The sequence below is a fragment of the Phoca vitulina genome, unplaced genomic scaffold (genome assembly GCF_004348235.1).
Source record: "Phoca vitulina isolate PV1807 unplaced genomic scaffold, GSC_HSeal_1.0 scaffold5, whole genome shotgun sequence".
Classification (NCBI taxonomy): domain Eukaryota; kingdom Metazoa; phylum Chordata; class Mammalia; order Carnivora; family Phocidae; genus Phoca; species Phoca vitulina.
In genome coordinates, this window is record NW_022589708.1 from 58,253,075 (window position 1) to 58,272,324 (window position 19,250).

Genomic DNA, 19,250 nt, shown 5'->3' on the forward strand with positions numbered 1-19,250 from the left:
CAAGTTTGATGTAGTGCCATATGTCTATTTTTGCTTTTGTGGTCTTTAAAGGCTTTAGGTGTCATATCTAAGAAATCATTGCCAAGTCCAATCTTTTCCCCTGTTTTCTTGGAGCGTTATAGTTTTGGGTCTTATACTTAGTGTTTAATCCATTTTGAGTTAATTTTTGTATATGGTAAAAGAATCCAAGTTCATTCTTTTGCATGTGGATATGCAGTTTTCCTATTCACCATTTGTTAAACAGACTGTCCTTTCTTCATTAAATGGTGTTGGCACCCTTGTTGAAGATCATTTGACTAGACATGTGAAAGTTTATTTCTGGGCTCTCTATTCTTTTCCATTGGTGTATCTGTCTGTTGTTATGCCAATACCACAGTTTTGATTACTGTTGCTTTGTAATATGTTTTAAAATCAGGAAGTTTGAGTCTTCTAACTTTGTTCTTTTTCAAAATTGTTTTAGCTATTTGGAATCCCTTGAGATTCAGTAGGAATTTTAGAATGAATTTTTCTATTTCTGCAAAAAAAAAAAAAAGCCATTGAGATTTTTATAGGGATTGCTTTGGGAAGTCTCAAATTCTTTTTTTTTTTTTTAAAGATTTTATTTATTTTGACAGAGGGAGAACACAGTGAGAGAGGGAGCACAAGCAGAGGGAGTGGGAGAGGGAGAAGCAGGCTCTCTGCTGAGCAGGGAGCCCAATATGGGACTCGATCCCAGGACCCTGGGATCATAACCTGAGCCAAAGGCAGAAGCTTAACGACTGAGCCACCCAGGCGCCCCGGGAAGTCTTGAATTCTTAACAGTATTAAATCTTCTAATCTATGAACACAGGATCTTTCCATTTATTTGTATCTTTTTAAAGTTCTATTAGCAAATTTTTATAGTTTTCAGTATACGAATCTTCCACTTTGGGGGTTAAATTTATTCCTTAGTATTTTATTCTTTTTGATGCTACTTTAAATGGAATTATTTTCTTAATTTCTTTTTTTAGATTGTTCATTGTTAATATATAGAAATGCAACTGATTTTTCTGTGTTCATTTCCTACCATGCACTTTTACTGAATTTACTAGTTCTAACAGCTTTTTAATGGACTCTTTAGGTTTTTCTACATACGAGATCATGTCATGTGTGAACAGAGATGGTTTTACTTCTTCCTTTCCGATTTGGATACCTTTTATTTGTTTTTCATGCCTAATGGCTCTGACTAGGATTTTCAGTACTATGTCCAGTACTGTGAATGGATATGGTTAGAGTCAGCATCCTTGCTTTGTTCCCAGTCTTAGAGGAAAAGCTGATAGTCTTTTACCACAGAGCACGATGTTATTAGCTGTGGGCTTTTCATCTATGGCCTTTATTATGTTGAGGTAGTTTCCTTCTGTTCCTAGTTTGAGTGTTTTCATCATCAAAGGATGTTGGATCTTGTCAAATGTTTTTTTGCATCAATTGAGATGACCATGTGGTCGTGTTAACTTTTAAAAATAATTTTCTTTTTTTTTTTTTTATTTAAAGATTTTTATTTATTTATTTGAGAGAGAGAATGAGACAGAGAGAGCATGAGAGGGTCAGAGGGAGAAGCAGACTCCCTGCCGAGCAGGGAGCCCGATGCGGGACTCGATCCCGGGACTCCAGGATCATGACCTGAGCCGAAGGCGGTCGCTTAACCAACTGAGCCACCCAGGCGCCCCTTAAAAATAATTTTCTTGAAGTAGACACAGAGAAGTATGTATATATCAATATACAGCTCAATTCATAATGGTATTTTCACATAATTATGTGGTAAGAGTGGTAATTATCACGTAACAGCCCCCCAAGTCAAGACATAGAACTGTACCAGCACCCCAGAAACTGCCTTCATGCCTGTCCAAGTTCCCATCCTTCAAAGACAATCACCTATCCTGACTTTTAACACCATAGATTGGTTTTTATTCTGTTTTGAACTTTCTATAAATAAAGTTGTGCTGTATGTATTTTGTCTGTTTTTCACTCACATTGTATTTGTGAAATTTATTTGTGTTGTTTCATGTTCACTAGGTCATTAATTTTCATTGCTGTATAGTAGTCCAGTGGATGAATTAGATAAAATTTACCATTTACTGTCCAGGGACATTTAAGTTGTTTACAGTTTAGGGGCTAGTAAAGAGTAGTGCTGCTATATACACCTTCATGTACTTTTTTTGGTGCATATGTGCATGCATTTTTTTTTTGGTAGACTAGGAGTCTAATAACTGAATCATAACTGGGTCATGGAATATTTATATGTTCAACTTTGGTAAATAATATCAAAGTAGTTTCCAAAGTGATTTTATGAATTTCCACTCTCATTCCATTTGAGTGTGCCAGTTGCCCATAGCCTCCTTGATACTTAATATTGTCAGTCTTTTTTATTTTTATACTCCTAAGGAGTATATGAAGACATTTCATTATGATTTTTAAGTAGCTTTTTCCTAGTAGTTAATGAATTTGAGAATCTTTTCATATGTTTATTGATCTCTTGAATTTCCACTTTTGTGAAGAGCTTATTCAAGTCTCTTGGCATTTTTCTGTTGTTTTTTTTTTAAAATCAATTTGTAGGAGGCCTGTATAAATGTGAACTATGTGCTGTTTTTCAGTTATGTATTTTGAAAATAGCTTCTTTCAGTCTATGGCTTGCCTTTTCATTTTTCTTAAAGATATTAATGAATAGTAGTTCTTAATTTTAATGAAGTTCAGTATTCATTTTTCTTTATGACTTAAGAAATATAATCTGTACCCTGTCTAAAAACTCTTTCTCTCATGGTTATGAAGATATTCTTGTGTATTATCTTTTAGAAACTTTTTTGTTTTACCTTTTACATTCAGATCTGCATTCTACCTGGTGTTAATTTTTTGTAATATTGTCTAATTTGACACTAATTAAAATTTCAGACTTAAAAGTTACAAGAGTAGTATAGAGATATTTAGCTTTTCTTCACCCAGATTTCCCAAATGTTATTAAAATGTTATTTTGTTATATTATTGCTATACAAATAATTAAATATTGATATGTAGATTTTAGATATAAATAGTGATATGATGGAACCATCTTGTATACAAAAGTTGATTGTTAAAAATCAGGAATTTGGGGGCACCTGGGTGGCTCAGTCGTTAAGCTTCTGCCTTTGGCTCAGGTCATGATCCCAGGGATCAAGCCCTGCAGTGGGCTCCCTGTTCCACAGGAAGCCTGCTTCTCCCTCTCCCACTCCCCCTGCTTGTGCTCCCTCTCTCGCTATGTCTCTGTCAAATAAGTAAATAAAATCTTTAAAAAAAAAAAATCAGGAATTTTCAGGTCAGTTTTTAAACCATGATAGCTTGAAATGAGCCATGGGGGGGTATTATTATTCCATGAAAATTTGCAAATCCCCTCTTTTGCATATATATCAAATATTACAGTATTAAAAACAAAATAGATGCATAACTTAAAACAAGTGGGTGTTTGTAGTCACAAGATGAGAATGTAGGAAGTAGAAATAACAGAATTAGAAGAAATTGGTTGAAAGGAAAAGCTGACAGTGTTCTCTACACAGGAGTAGAGGAATTTTTAGGTTTCTAAATGCATCATTTCAGTTGCATGGCTGTAGTTTCTAATTTGCAAGCTTAAATAAAACCTTTGCATATAGTGTGATGGATATATCCATGCAAGAAAGCAATTCATAAATAAACTTCTGATGTGTTAGAGCTTTGAAAAGAATAAAATTAGAGGTAATGCCTTAAGTGGGATGATAATGTTAAAGCATAGCATGTGGCTTCAGATCCAGTTTATAATAATACTGTTCTTAGAATTAACTAGAGGTTCAGAAGAAATTTGTGTTTGTATTTGTAAGCTTCCAGTTCACCTCTTGAAACCAAATTATGGTTGTATCTTCATTACTTTCTAAAATTCAAGTAATAATGGTGGTTGCAGTTTTAGCTAAAGACCTTATGTAAAATATTACAAACAATATAATGACAAAATAAGAAGTACTCAATGGTTGTTATTTTTTTTTTAATTTACTAATTTTACAAAGTGAATTATCTGTAAACGTTCTCTGGTTACTCCTCTTAGCTTCCCTAAATGTTTCTTTGATATGCAAGAGGGAAAATAATGCGTTGACTCTTTCCTGTCTTACAACTTTTTACATATTCACAGAGTGAAATTATTTACTCACTGATTTTTTTTTACTTTTTTTCCTCACTGATTTTATCAGACTTTAATACAGCAATACAGATTAAGCCAGAAGTTAGATTTGCCCCTTTATATATGTTTGTATATATCATGTGTTTATATATATGTATGTATATGTTAAAAACAGTATAAATATATGTATATTATATGTGCATGTAATTATAACATATAATGTGTTTAATGACATGCATTGTTATGAAGTAGTTAAATATAAAATATTATATACCGTGGTCTTCAGTTTAAAATCTCGAGGTAGATAACTGTATTGAATATTTTTTAAAAATCTTACAGCAATTTTTATATATCTAATAGAAATTTGTTTTTAGGTTAAATCAACCTGTATGAGAGTTTCTGCAAAGATTCAAGACTTTAAAATAAATAACATGAATTTAATATCTTACAAAAGTTAAATATCTTGACGCTGCTGAATTTCAGAATCCTACAAGCATCCAAAAATGTTTATAATTTTGCTTTTTAGTATTAACTTGGTAAAATTTATGATTGAGCTCAGTTATGTTCAGCTTTTCTTGTAATTAGCTGACATTTTATTGGTTGATGTTATATATGGTAGATACACCATAATTTGCTTACACCAAGTCTTTTACTTTTTACATGACACTGTGTCAAAGATTTCTAAATGTATATGCTTTTAATCACTGTAATGATTTGGTTTATTTTGAAATAGGTGTCACTTAGAAAAGAATAGTAAAACCAGGACTACAGAAGACCAGTGTCAGAGCTTAAAACTTAAAATTTGAAGGTTTTTATTCTAGTCCTGAGCAAATTTTTCTACCATATTGTCTTGTCTGAGGAATCAATGACAAATCATAATTCATGTGTAGTTTCTAGAGACTGATAAAGGTGATAGAGGAGGGGATTGGGTCTTCGTAATCACCTTCTCTGCTCATAGAAAAAAAATTAGTGGTAGATTTGCTCACTTAGTCATTGCATTTTACTCCCTGTCCCATACTAAATATTATCTAGTATTTAGCTAGAGTTGTGGTAGTTAAATAAATACTGCATAGAGGTGGAAGGGATAAAGAGACAGACATGGAATTTAAATGGAAGCTGCTCATATATTGGTTTTTTTTTTTAATATTTTATTTATTTAGAGAAAGTGTGAGCAGGTAGGGAGGAGCAGTGGGGGAGAAGCAGAGAGGGAAGGAGAAGGAGGGGGAAAGAATCTCAAGCAGACTCCTTGCTGAGCGCAGAGCCTAACACAGGGCAGGATCTCATGACCCTGAGATCCTGACCTGAGCTGAAACCAAGTCAGACACTTAACTGACTGAGCGACCCAGGCACCCAATATATTGGTTTTAATATATCTTAGTTTCCTGTCTACACTGACATACAGTTGGCTAAGCTGTAAGAAAGGTATTTCCTTAAATGGTCTGTTGACAGAAAAAAAGTAGTCAACTAAGTATTGTAAAATTTTCTTTCACAAGAATATCATTTTAGGTTAAAGAATGAGACAATTTTTTTTTTTTTAAAGATTTTATTTATTTGAGAGAGAGAATGAGATAGAGAGAGAGCATGAGAGGGGGGAGGGTCAGAAGGAGAAGCAGACTCCCTGCTGAGCAGGGAGCCCGATGCGGGACTCGATCCCGGGACTCCAGGATCATGACCTGAGCCGAAGGCAGTCGCTTAACCAACTGAGCCACCCAGGCGCCCAAGACTGAGACAAATTTTGAATGTATTATATTTTAATACATTTTTAAGGATGTACACACAGATGGCTATGTATTTTTGTTTTTCAGAATTGGAAGGTTATCCGGTATATTAATGTCTTATTGATAATGGCAGAACACCCACCACTACTGGATACAGCTCAGATTTTAAGTAGTGATATTTCTCTTCTATCTGCCCCTATTGTAAGTGCAGATGGAACACAACAGGTAAGGAAAATGAAATGTTTATTTCTTTATGTCTTGTACACATGTATTTCTTTCAGAAGAGTGCAAAATTTAAAACAGAATGAAACTTCACAATAGTAGGTTCCTGTTAATTCATCTTTTAAACTCCAGTTCAAAATGTTGTTTTGGTTTCATAAAACAATGAAATAATGAGACTTTTTGAAGTTTCTTCTAAAATTTCTCACTAATTAATGTTTAAATATCTTGTATGTATCTTTAGTTGCCACTAAAGTTGTTTTCGTTTTACTTTAGACAATGTATTAGTCCCTGATTGGTTTTTAACTAAGTTTAACCTTGCACTTTAATGATTATTATAAATCATTACTTCAAATCATTATAAAAAAAATATAAATCATTATAAAAAAAATACCATTATAATTCAGTCATGACTGATTTATGTGATTAAATGACTGTCTACATTATACAATAATAAAACTGTGTCTTCTTTTTCTTCCTACTTTTCTCTCCTCACAGACTCCCCCTCCCAAAAGCAAACATGTAATTCCTGAGAGCTGGTATATTTTTTTCTCCAGCCCAGGGCTTTATAAATGTAGTTTTGTAGTTTTTTGACTCCTGATTCCCCCAGTAATGCTGACAGGATGGGAATGATGGGCTTTCATAAATATCTATGATGTACCAAGCAATGTGTTTAATTCTCACAACTGCCCTGTAGAGATTTTAATATTACAGGTGAGGAAGCAAAGACTAAGGACATAATAATAATGAGAAGAAGGAACATTTTGAGTGCTCACTGTGTAAAAAACGTTGTGCTAGGAATTTCATGATCTTATTCTTTCAATAATCCTATGAGGTAGATATACCTGTCCTTGTTTTGCAGATGAAACAAAATGAGTTTTAGACAGTCTCAAGATCACACTCAAAGGTTTTGATCCTAACCAATTATTCCTACCTCCTTGGGAAACTAAGGAAAAAAATATTTTGTTAATTTACAAACTTAGCATCTGTAGTGGACAATTATCATTTGCTTACAAGATTAAAAGGCTACTTTGTTAACTTTGCTATTGAAAAATCAAGAGCAGATGGCTTGGGTTCTGAATTTTGCTGGTTTGTATGAGCATGGCATGAAAAGTATATCTTGGTTTTAATTTTCACATGTGCTCAAATAGCTTTTAGCAGCAAGTTCATTTCACTAAACTTGCTTTTTATGGTCAGAGTTAAGTTTGTTAAGATATATTTTTTTCCTGCAAAAATAATGGATGTGGCAGATATCCGTTTACTTTGAGGCTCTGAGAGTGTCTTGAGTTACCAGTATTTCCTCAGGGCAGTCACTGGTTTCCAGTTTTTTATAACTTAATACATGAAAGAATCTATTAAGCAATTAATTACAGTTCATTGATATAGTTGCTATAGCTGATAGTCTATAAAGGGGAAGACAACAGGCTGAAACAAGACCACGATGCTCCTGACTTACTTCTCTCCTTTCCCAGAAAAGAAGATTCTATTGGTAGAATTTTTCTTGAAACCTTGAGGCCACCAGAGTTAGCATGTTATAGTAGTGGTGTAGATGGATATAGAGAAAGGAGCTGGGAATAGAAGAAGCCACTAGAGCAGGATTTGGAGGATCGGGGTGGGGGGGGCTTATCAGTGGATCTAGGGGATACGTTTTTAGGTAGGGTTTGAAAAACAGGTCAGGAAGTGGAGTGAAGCCTTAGATTCTAACTAGCAGAGTGTGTTGTAATTTGATAGAGAGATAAAGATGAGTAGAAGGAGCGCTGGACTTGACTGATAGATTTAGATTTGATTTGGGTGACCTAACTTGTCTGAATATGTTTGCTTCTCTATAAAATGGAGGTAATAACAGTTTCTTAGAGTGGCTGTAGCTATAAGGGTGAAATGAACCTGAAGGAACTCAATAAATGTTTGCTGAATCTGAATTGAAACACTCAATAAATGTTTAAAAGATTGAGAAACTCTATAGATATGCCAGTCAGAAGTCAGGTCTTAAATCAACAGAGATAGTTATAATGAGCAGTGGGTCAAAAAACTAAGAGATTGTTATGAAGGATACATACTAAAGAGAGTGGACTGATAGCTCTGGTTGAATGTAAGAAACTGAACAAAAATAGGTAACAGAGGTGAGAGGTTAATAAACTTGACAACAGGCAGTTCTTTGTCTTAACTCAGGAACTTACTGGTGTGCCAAGCATGGCCAAGTTAGAGCTTGCCTGTGGATATGTGATACCACCTGGTTGGTGCCTACATGTAGTAGAGAAACAAACTAAAAGTTCTTGACAGAGGGAAGTGTCATGTACATGCATGATACTAAAAATTCAGGATAACAGAGTGTCCCATGTCTTGACTTTTTGGGGAATATTATAGTATTTCTTGGGAATATATTATGGGATGATTTCTGTTCCATCTCTTGAGATCAAATTAATTTTCCTTACATTATCACTTCATCAATATTTTCTGGTTCTATATTTGGTAGTATGTCATATTATATACATGGGCCTTTTGGCTCATAAATTATATAAGAAGAATCCCACCTGACATCATTGCTACTGGTATTGCCTTTAGGGAAGTTGTAATAGACATTTATCATTCATTCTGAGTAGCAACATCTGAACCGTTTTTTGTGTTTGTAGAATCGCCATTCCTCCACCCTTTTTAATTAATAGAATTTATTTTTATAGCAGTTTTAGATTTACAGAAAAATTGAGCAAAGAATTTCTTTCATACCACATCTTCCACACAATTTTCCCTATTAACGTTTTATATTGGTGTGGTACATTTGTTACAATTAACGAGCCAATATTGATAAAAGTTCCACAGTTTACATTAAGGTTCACTCTTGGTATTATACAGTTCTGTGGGTTTTGACAAATGTATAATGTCTTTTATCACCAGTACATTATCATAATGAATAGTTTCACTGCCCTAAAAATCCTCCTGTACTCTACCCATTCCTTTCTCCATCCCCTTTTCCCCAACTGCCTCCCCCACTTGGCAACCACTAACACTTTTACTGTTCCTATACGTTTATCTTTTCCAGAATGTCATTTAGTTGGGTTCATACAGTATGTAGCCTTTTCAGACCAACTTATTTTCACTTAGCAATATGGTCTAGACAGTTTCTTTTTATGGCTTAATATCTCCTTTTTATTACTGGATAATACTTCATTGATGAATATACCAGTTTGTTGATCCATTCACCTATTGAAGGACAGCTTGATTCTTTCCAGTTTTTAGCAATTATAAATAAAGCTGCTTTAAACATTCATATGCAGTTTTTTGGATGGACATAAGTTTTCAACTCAACTGGGTAAATACCTAAGAGCATGACTGCTGGATTGTATGGTAAGGCTATGTTTAACTTTGTTAGAAATTGCCAGACAGTTTTCCAAAATGGCTGTACCATTTCACCTTCTCAAGCATGTGCTTAATTTGAGATTATATCCTTTCCTGATAGAGAAGTTAAAGCATGTGTAAGTGCTTGTGCAGCTCTGTTAGAACCTCCACATCTGTGTTAGGGAATTTGAGCTTCAAGCACCATGAAATTTTCCCAGCTCTCTTCAGTGTTGCCACCATCAAAAGAAAAGTTCAGGTATTTTGGTTTCTTACGTGGTTCAGCAGTTTCCTAATTTAAGTTTACCTTCTCTAATTTCTATTTATTTATCATCCAAAAGGATTGAATGCATTTAAAGTTTGGGTTAAGATCTGTCAAAACTTAGCCTATCGGGCTTTTTTTTTTTCCCCCAGAATCTTCTTCATTTCATTAATCTTTTTGTTACTTTATTTTGTAATTTTCTCCCTTGTATCTGCAGGCTTTTAATTTATGAAGGTGACTGGGTAATAACATGGAGAGGCTAATGCCATTGAACGAATTTTTTTACTTATATTTCCTAAAAGAAGGGGGCACAATATGCTATACCAGACCACGGGGAAAGCTTCAGGTTTTGGTCAGGAGGCAGAGCAAGAGAAAAGCCTAGCCCAAAAACCATTATTGGTGTTATCTGCAGGAAAGGCAAAGCAGGGTAGAGTGACAGCTTAGGATTGGCTAGTTTTAGTAACTGTGGCAGACAAGAAATAACAAGTGTTGGTGAGGATACAGAGTAAAGGGAACTCTTATGCACTGTTGGTAGGAATGTAAATTGGTCCAGCCACTCTGGAAAATAGTCTGGGGGTTCCTCAAAAAATTAAAACTAGAACTACCATATGATCAGCAATTCTACTTCTAGGTATTCATCTGAAAGAAATGAAATAACTAACTCAGAAAGTTATCTGCATCCTCATGTTCATTGCAGCATCATTTACAGTAGCCAAGACATGGAAACAATCTAAGTGTCCATCAGTGGATGAATGGGTAAAGAAGTTATGGTATGTGTGTTTGTACACACACACACACACGTACATACAGTAGAATATTACGCAGTCCTAAAAAAGAAGGAAATCCTGCCATTTGCCGCAAGATGGATGGACCTTGAAGGCATTATGCTAAGTGAACTAAGTCAGAGAAAGACAAATACTGTATAATCTCATTTATATGTAGAATCTTAAAAAAAAAAAAAACTCAGATACCTTCCTTGAATATGTGGTAGAACTTATTCAGTGAAGCCTTTTGGGCCTAGAGTTTTCTCTGACTTAAGTATAGAAATGGTGAAGTAAATCAAACTCATGCTTATTAATACTTTTGTGTTAAGTTTGGAGATGAGTGTTGATATTACTGAGATGGTCTGTATATATTTATTTAAGCAGTATTAAGGTGTTTAAGAAAATTTGAGTTTTATCACATTTATAAGGTTTTTTTAATTATTTTTATTTTTTTTAAGATTTTATTTATTTATTTGAGAGAGAGAGTGAGTGAGAGAGACAGAGCGAGCATGAGCAGAAAAAGAGGCAGAGGGAGGGAGAAGCAGACTCCCCGCCAAGCAGGGAGCCCGATGCGGGGCCCGATCCCAGGACTCCAGGATCATGACCTGAGCTGAAGGCAGATGCTTAACCAACTGAGCCACCCATGCACCCCCACTTATAAGTTTAGTAAGAACTGTTTAAGCACTTAAAATTGTGATAGGCAGTTGAAGTATTTAAAAGAAAATAAATACATTAATCTTACTAATGCAGATTAAAATGTTTAAGGGGAGCAAACCTGGAGAAAGAAAATATTGTAGTAGTAGATAAAATAGAAAACTTGGATTAAGGTCCTATTACTGATGCACAATTTGAGAAATATTAGGGAGGTAGAATTGACCGGAATTGATGAACAACTGGCTGTAGAACAAAACCAAAAGAGGGTAAGAATTTTCCCAGACTCTTTCTTCGAATATTTAGGTGGGTGACAAGGCTATGTCACAAAGGTAAATCTTATCGATCAGGATAGGCAAAGTTATTTCATGGTTACAAATGCCTGTAAACCTCAATAGTTTACCAAAAGGCTTATTGCTCATACTACCTGTCCTTAACAGGCTATCTGTAGCTATACTCCACATAATTTTCACTTGAGACCCAGCCTCTATGTAGAGTGTTGCTGGTATCATGGCAGAGATGATGGTGAACTGCATGCTGACCTCCACCCATGTTTCATTATTCATTGCAAGTCACATGGCCAAACATGCCATCAGAAAGGTGGGGAAGGATAATCTTGCCCTAGGGAGAAGCTGCAAATATTTGGAAAAATAATAAAATCTTCTAGAATAAGGAAAACAGAAGTAGTAGGTTTGGGATTTGAGAGAGTTTGAAAGATCTTCAACTGAATTTGAACTTTGGGGGATATTTAATAGAAATAATAAAAATAATAGCAGCTACCATTTGAGCCCTGGCATTGTGTCAGATACTGAGTCAAGTCCTTTACTGACCAAATGATAAACATTTAGTAAATCTTAGGGGTGAGATTACTGAGACTCTAAAATACTAGCTCACACCTTTGTGACAGTAATTTGGGACCTCAGAATTCTAATCAGACCTTTAATCCAAAAAATTTCATGGCCCAAATTAGTCTTCTGATTGCTCTGTAGCTCTACCTGGCAAACAAAATAGCTGTTTGCTAAATCCTCATTGTTGGAGGTTTTTGGAAAGGTTAGAATTTAAACATTAAACCAATCTCTTCTTTCCCATTAGAATTTGTTTCTGCTGAATGTCTATACCATGCCACTTTCTATGAAGTTACAATAGAAAGTCAAATAAATACTTTTTTAAAATTTCAGTATTAACTATTAACTTTTCCCTAGAGATATAAAAAGCCTTACACACTAGGTATAGATCTGAAAACCTGCTTATATTATCACATTTTTATAAGCACATATTTTTAAAAACTATGATACTAAGCTATGCTGCACTAAAAAAAACAAATCACTTATTCATGTAGTATCTATGTGCAAAATATTGTACTGGTTCTTGTAAGATATAATAAAATCAGACTTATAAATTGGATGTAAATTTTAAGGTAGTCCATTTAAAGAAAAAAAAGTTTCATAAAATATCAAAAAGAGTTCCACAGTATGTAAATAAACTAAAATTTATTTTTATATTTGGCACAAAACAATAAAATAATATTACTGACTAGTACCAATATCATTTCATTTGCTCATTTTTAAAGTATATATCTCTTCCTGTTTTCAAGAAAATAAAAATTGGTGGGGCGCCTGGGTGGCTCAGTCAGTTAAGCATCTGCCTTTGGCTCAGGTCATAATTGCAGGGTCTTGGGATCGAGGCCCTACATCGGGCTCCCTGCTCAGCAGGGGAGTCTGCTTCTCCCTCTGCCCCTGCTCATGCTGTCTCTCTCATTCACTTACTCTCTCATTCTCTCTCTCAAATAAATAAATAAATACAATCTTTAAAAAAAAAAGAGAGAAAAATCGGCAGATTATTTCATCTGAAAAGTAAATAGCAACATGTTTTCATATAATTAAAACTAATATGAGACAATTAGAAATCAAAATATTAAATATTTTGTATTTTAATGAACTGTATATATTTAATTATGTTGTGAAAATTAGGTCCTCAAATTCTAAACGGAACAATATCTTAAATAAAATATAATAGTCATGGAATTTTGGTGGATTCTGTTCTAAAAATAATTGATATTCTGTTAAATTAACTCCTAGATATTCTACAGTTAGAATAATTCCTAACCCTCTCCCTCTAGTTAAGTGACTATAGCTAGTCAACCCCTGTGCCTTAGAATCCTGTAGAAAATGTTGGCTTTTTTTTCTTCTTTTTTTTTTTGAGAGAGAGCGCACATGCGGGGGTTGGGGGGTAGCAGACTCCCTGCTGAACAGGGAGCCCAGAATGGGGCTCCCAGGACCCTGAGAGCATGACCTGAGCCGAAGGCAGATGCTTAGAAAATGTTGACTTTTAAGAAATATAATTTGGGCTGAGGTGAGGAGGAAATAAAGAATAGCTTATAAGCAACATTGAGTAAATTAGGGACATTCAAATGAAAATTATCTACAGAATTCTGAAAATTCTTTAAAATGAATCTGACTATAAACTTCTGTAAGAGATATTAAATGAAAAGTCTTCTTACAAAGACAATTTTTCTCATGATCTTATATTAGCTTAATATAAAGCAAGATTTTTTTAAAGGAAGATTTTTTGTCCAAACTTACAAATATGTACAAATAAAAGTTGTAGTCTACATTTTCAACTCATAACATTTCCCTTTCATTAATAAACTATAGTGATTATATATTCAGAGTACTGTGATATAATCTTATCACCAGATAGAATGCTCAAGATTCATATTCCTGAAATGCTGCATTTGTATGGTTTTTCAAAAAATAATATTTGAAAATGGGAGAAATATACACACACATATAAACATATGACAGAGAAAATATACAAAATATTATAAACAGGGACTGACCCCAGAAGGAAGAGTTTACATTTTACCATATACCCTTTTGTATTGTTTGAATATTTTTTTAATGTTGTGAATTTATTATTTTTTCAATTAAAAAACTCTAACAATTGAAAAAAAAGAAAACATGCAATTTAAAATGTACATATATTTATATTATTTATATATATATTGTATATAAATACATTTATTTATATATATATATCTCACAGGAAAAAAAGCTCTGAACAGATACATACCCCTCTGTTAACAGTGGTTCTTTTCAGGAGAAAGGGATTAGTTGAAAGGTGGAAAGAACAAATTTTGCTTTATCTGAACTGTTTAAAGTTCTAAGAATGCTTTTATTTAAGGCCAACATATATTGGAAGAGTGTATAAATCATTTCTGTGTAGCCTGATTAAAAAAATGAAAATATAGTCACTATAACCACCCGCAGGTCGAGAAACAGAGCTTTACCAGCACCCCCAAGAGACTGCTCCCTGTACCCCTTCCCAAGAAGTACTCCCTCTCTCTCCAGCAATATCCCCATTTTCCTCCTCAAACCAAAGATTGTTTTACCTATTTTTGAATTGCATATAAATAGAATTACACAATATGATTATTTTGTCTCTGGTTTCTTTTGCTCAACAATTGATGTATGAGATTCATCCATGTTACCACCTATAGCATAGGTATTTGCTACATGATAGTTCCATTATATAAATATACATTAATTGCTTCACTGTAGTATTAATGGAAACTTCGATTGTTTTCAGTTTTGCTATCACAAATAATTCTTTATGGACATTCTTGAGCACTTCCTAAGTTTGGGGTTTTTTGGTTTTGATTTTGTTTTTTTGGTGAGGGACATGGGGAGAGTCATCTTTCTGACACAATTTTGAAAATAATTTATTTTAATGAGTTCAGAATTAACCAACTCACACTGTTGTTTTGTTGTTTAGTAATTATTTTAGTAATGGTTCATATTGCCCTCATTTTCTACCTTCCTGAAAATGTAATCAGAAAAAAATATTTTGTTGTCACCATTGATATTTTCTTCCATATTTTAAATTGTCTCTTAAATATCTTCCTCTTGCTTGCTTCACATGGATAGGTAGGAATCATGGTTGTATGACAAATTATAAATCTTTAGATTTAAAATTGATTGGATATGATGGTTAGTTCACAAATCCTGCATGTTGAGGAACTGAAATACAATTCAATTTCACAAGCATTTACTAAGGGAACCACAACTGGATTAAGTCGTATAAGAAATACTAAGTACAAGATATAATTTCTGGCCCTAATGACTTACAATTTGTGTATTACCTCTTGCCCTCCCATTTATATACAGTATTATAACCCAGTATATGGTAAGGGCTGAAAGTGATGTAAAAAGCTTTTCTCATCACTATTGTCTAGGAAATACTAAATTACACTTGAGGGAAGTATTTTCTTTTTCTATTTCAGCATGGCTCTAAATTATCCATTATGCCTTCTTTTTAGGAAATGTGTGAATAAAATACTTATCATTTAACTAGTAAGCATCAATCCCAATGTCTCATTTGTGTCTATAAAACATATTATTGGCCACTTAATAGTCTTCATACCTATGTAATATTGAAACTGGCATTTTAAAGTTAAAAACAGGTGGCTAACTTAACTGGCATGGTAATGACTACTTATTGCATAAAGAAAAGAATTTCACGTTAACTGCGAAGTTGGCCACACACTACCTATATACAGACAAAGTACCCTATCTTCTTGGGGGTAATTCATGAGAGTAAGGCTTTAGGGGAAGAAAGGAGGTTGGAGCTATGTTTTGAAGGAGGGAAATGCAAATTAAAACCTCAGGTTGTAAAATATTAAGAAATCTGATAGTATAGAAAGGCTTGTAGATCAGTGTAATCCCTTACACACTGCTGGCACAACCTTTTTGGAGGAACGATCTGGCAATATTTAATAAAGCTGAAAAAGTGCATATCTAAAATCTAACATATATACTTCTAGATATTTATCCTACAGAAAATCTTACATGTGTATAAGGGCACATTTGCAAGACTGTTTATTGTGTTTTGTAATAATAAAAGATCTGGACATAATATAAATATCCATTAGTAGAGAAATGAATGGAATTTGGAGGATTCATACAATGGGATATTATATACCAATATTCCTTTGCATGGATTATACTATGGATGAATCTCAAAAGTATAATATTGAGTAAAATAGCAAATTAGAAAGGTATATGTAAAACATGATGCCACCAATATAAACTAAAAAACTCACAAAAATGATGGTATATACTAATACTGGATTCAGGCATGCATATTAAGAATATTAAAACAAGGATAAGGGGCACCCGGGTGGCTCAGTCAGTTAAGCATCAGCCTTCAGCTCAGGTCATGATCCCAGGACTTGTCATGATCCCAGAGTCCTGGGATCGAGTCCCATGTCGGGCTCCCTGCTCTGCAGGGAGTCTACTTCTCCCTCTGCCCCTCCCCCCAACTCATTCTCTCCATCTCTCTGTCTCTCTTGCTCACTCTCTAATAAATAAATAAAATCTTAAAAAAAAAAAACGATAAGAAAGATGTATCACAAGTTCAGAAAAAAAAAAAAAGTCTGTAAAACTTAACATGTCTTTCCAAAGGGCATTTGAGGCACTTTGGCAGCATGGTAAATCTGGTTGATTCCAGAAACTGACATAATACTCTCTACTTTTCTGTATGTTTGAAATGAAAGATATAAGCTTAGACATTACAGATAAGATAGTTGATAAAGAGTTTTAAATGCTCTAAGTTTTGGATTTGAGATAATAAGCAATAGGTAATCAGTAAAGTTTACAAGTAGATCAATGGGATGATTTTCCTTGGGGAAAATTTTTCTACTTAACTACACAATTAAGTAGAATGGGGTGGGGAAATACTAAAAAAAAAAACATTGATTGACTTATCTCGCCACCCCACCAGGCACAAAGTAATGAGGATTTAGAGAATACCAACTGTGGAAGTGGAAATAATGGGGAAAACTTGATAATTTTGTTTTTTAGAAAAATAATATGATGAGATTATGGAATTTCCAAACTGAGAGTATAGGAAAAATAGTCCAATTCACATTTTTACACGTGGAAAAACTAAATAAAGTTCACCATTAACTAACTTATCCAAGGTTACACACTTAGTGGCAGAGTTGACCCTAGAATGTGTCTTCTGATCCCTAGAGTAAGTCACTTTGGGTTAAGAAAGGAAGTTGAGTTTAAATTCAAAAATTGAAAACACTTGGTTCTGGGTAAATAGTGATTCAGTTGCTACTAATAAAGCAATTCAGAAATGGTTAGGAATGGCTTATAGGAATGGTTAGTGAATGCTTTTTCAACACTCTTTGCTTGCATTCAGTAAGACTATTCACAAGACAGTAAATGAATCCATATGAAGTAAAGAGCACCAGTAAAAGTAACTACATAGGTGTGCTCAAAAGATAGGGAAGTGTATTTTATTTTTAATTCTTCTGTCTGATTCAAAAGACATACGCAATAAATAATTATATACTATGTTGATTGGCTTATAATGTATAAGGATGTAAATAGTATTAAAGTAATAGCACAAAGGAGGGGGCAAAAAACTGAACTATAGAAGAGCAAAGTTTTTATATATAATTGAAACTGGAATTAATCTCAATTCGATTGTTATAAATTAAGAAGTTAATTGTAATCCCCAGGGCATCTGCTAAGAAAATAAAAAAGAAAGAAATGTAGTAAAAGAAACAGTAAGAGAATTAAAGTGGAGCATGAGAAATGTTTGACACCCCCAAAAAAAAAAAGAAAGAAAAGCAGTATAGAAGAATTGGAGAACAAAAAAGACATTATTACATAGAAGAAAAAGAGCAGAATGGCAGATGTAAACTATACTTAATCAGAAATTCCATTAAATCTAAATGAAGTAAACATGGCAATGAAAAGACAGATTGACATAATGGATAAAAACCCATGATCTGTGTGCTGGATCTATAAGGGACACTCTTTAAATCAAAGACAAAAATAGGTTGAAATTTAAAAGATGGAAGAAGACATACAGTATAAACTCTAGCAAGGTGAATGGTTGTACTTGTATCAGACAAATAGACTTTTTTTTTAAGATTTTATTTGTTTGACAGAGAGAGCGCATGAGCACAGGGGAGGAGCCAGGGGAGAGGGAGAAACAGGCTTCCTGCTGGGAGCCCAGTGCGGAACTCGATCCCAGGACCCTGGGATCATGACCTGAGCTGAAGGCAGACGCTTAACCGACTGAGACACCCAGGCGTCCCAAATAGACTTTTTAAGACAAAAAAATGTTACTAGAGACAAGGACATTTTATAATGGTAAAAGGTTCACTCTGTACCTAACAACTGAGCCCTAAAATACCTGAATTAAAAATTGGCAGAATCGAAGAGAGAAATAGACAATTGAACAATAGTAATTGGAGACTTCAGACTTTCAATGATGAATAGAACAACTAGGCAGAAGATAAGTAAATAGAAGACTGGAACAACACTGTAAAACCTACCAGCTCTAACAGACATCTGTAGAACACTCCATCCAACAGCAGAATCTATAATCTTCTCAAGTGCACATGGATTGCTGTTCACAATAGATTATATGCTAGGCCATAAAACAAGTATCAGTAAATCTTAAAAGACAGAAATAATACAAAGTATATTCTCTAACCAAAATGGAATAAAATTAGAACTCAATAACAGAATAGAATTGGGGAAATTAACAAATATATGGAAATTAAACAGTACATTCCTAAATAACCACTGAAAGAAATCACGAGGAAAATTAGAAAATACTTTTGGATGAATGAAAACAAAAGAGCAACCTACCAAAATTTATGGGATATAGCTAAAGCAGTGCTAAGATGGAAACTTACAGCTTTGAAAGCCTATGTTAACAAAAAAGAAAGATTTCAAATCAATAACCCAACCTTAAGAAACTAGAAAAAAAGGCAAACTAAACCCAAAGCAAGCAAAAGGAAGTAAAGGTTAGAGTGGGAATAAATGAAATAGAGACTAGAAAAATAGAGAAAAATCAACAAAACCAAAAGTTAACTCTTTGATAAGATCACAAAATTGACAACCCTTTAGACAGACTGGAAAGAAGACTCACTTTACTAAAATCAAGAATGAAAGCAGAGACATTACTACAGATCTTATAGATGCAAAAAGGATTATTAGGGAATACTGTGAACAATTATGCAAACAGATAACCTATCTGAACTAGACAAATACCTAGAAAGACACAACTACCAAATTGACTTAAGAAAAATTCTAAAAATCTGAATAGAGCTATAGCAAGTAAAGAGATTGAATTTATAACCAAAAGAA

General features: G+C 33.8%; 1 protein-coding gene across 2 annotated transcripts in view; it reads left to right on the forward strand.

The window, feature by feature from the left end:
- Positions 1–19,250, forward strand: part of FNDC3A (fibronectin type III domain containing 3A) — a 153,509-nt gene that overhangs the window by 15,033 nt on the left and 119,226 nt on the right. For both annotated transcript variants that reach the window (XM_032403045.1, XM_032403046.1), the window contains exon 2: positions 5,938–6,075. In XM_032403045.1, the coding sequence (XP_032258936.1) occupies positions 5,977–6,075 (99 nt within the window). In that variant the 5' untranslated portion in view covers positions 5,938–5,976. The remainder of the gene's footprint in view (positions 1–5,937; positions 6,076–19,250) is intronic.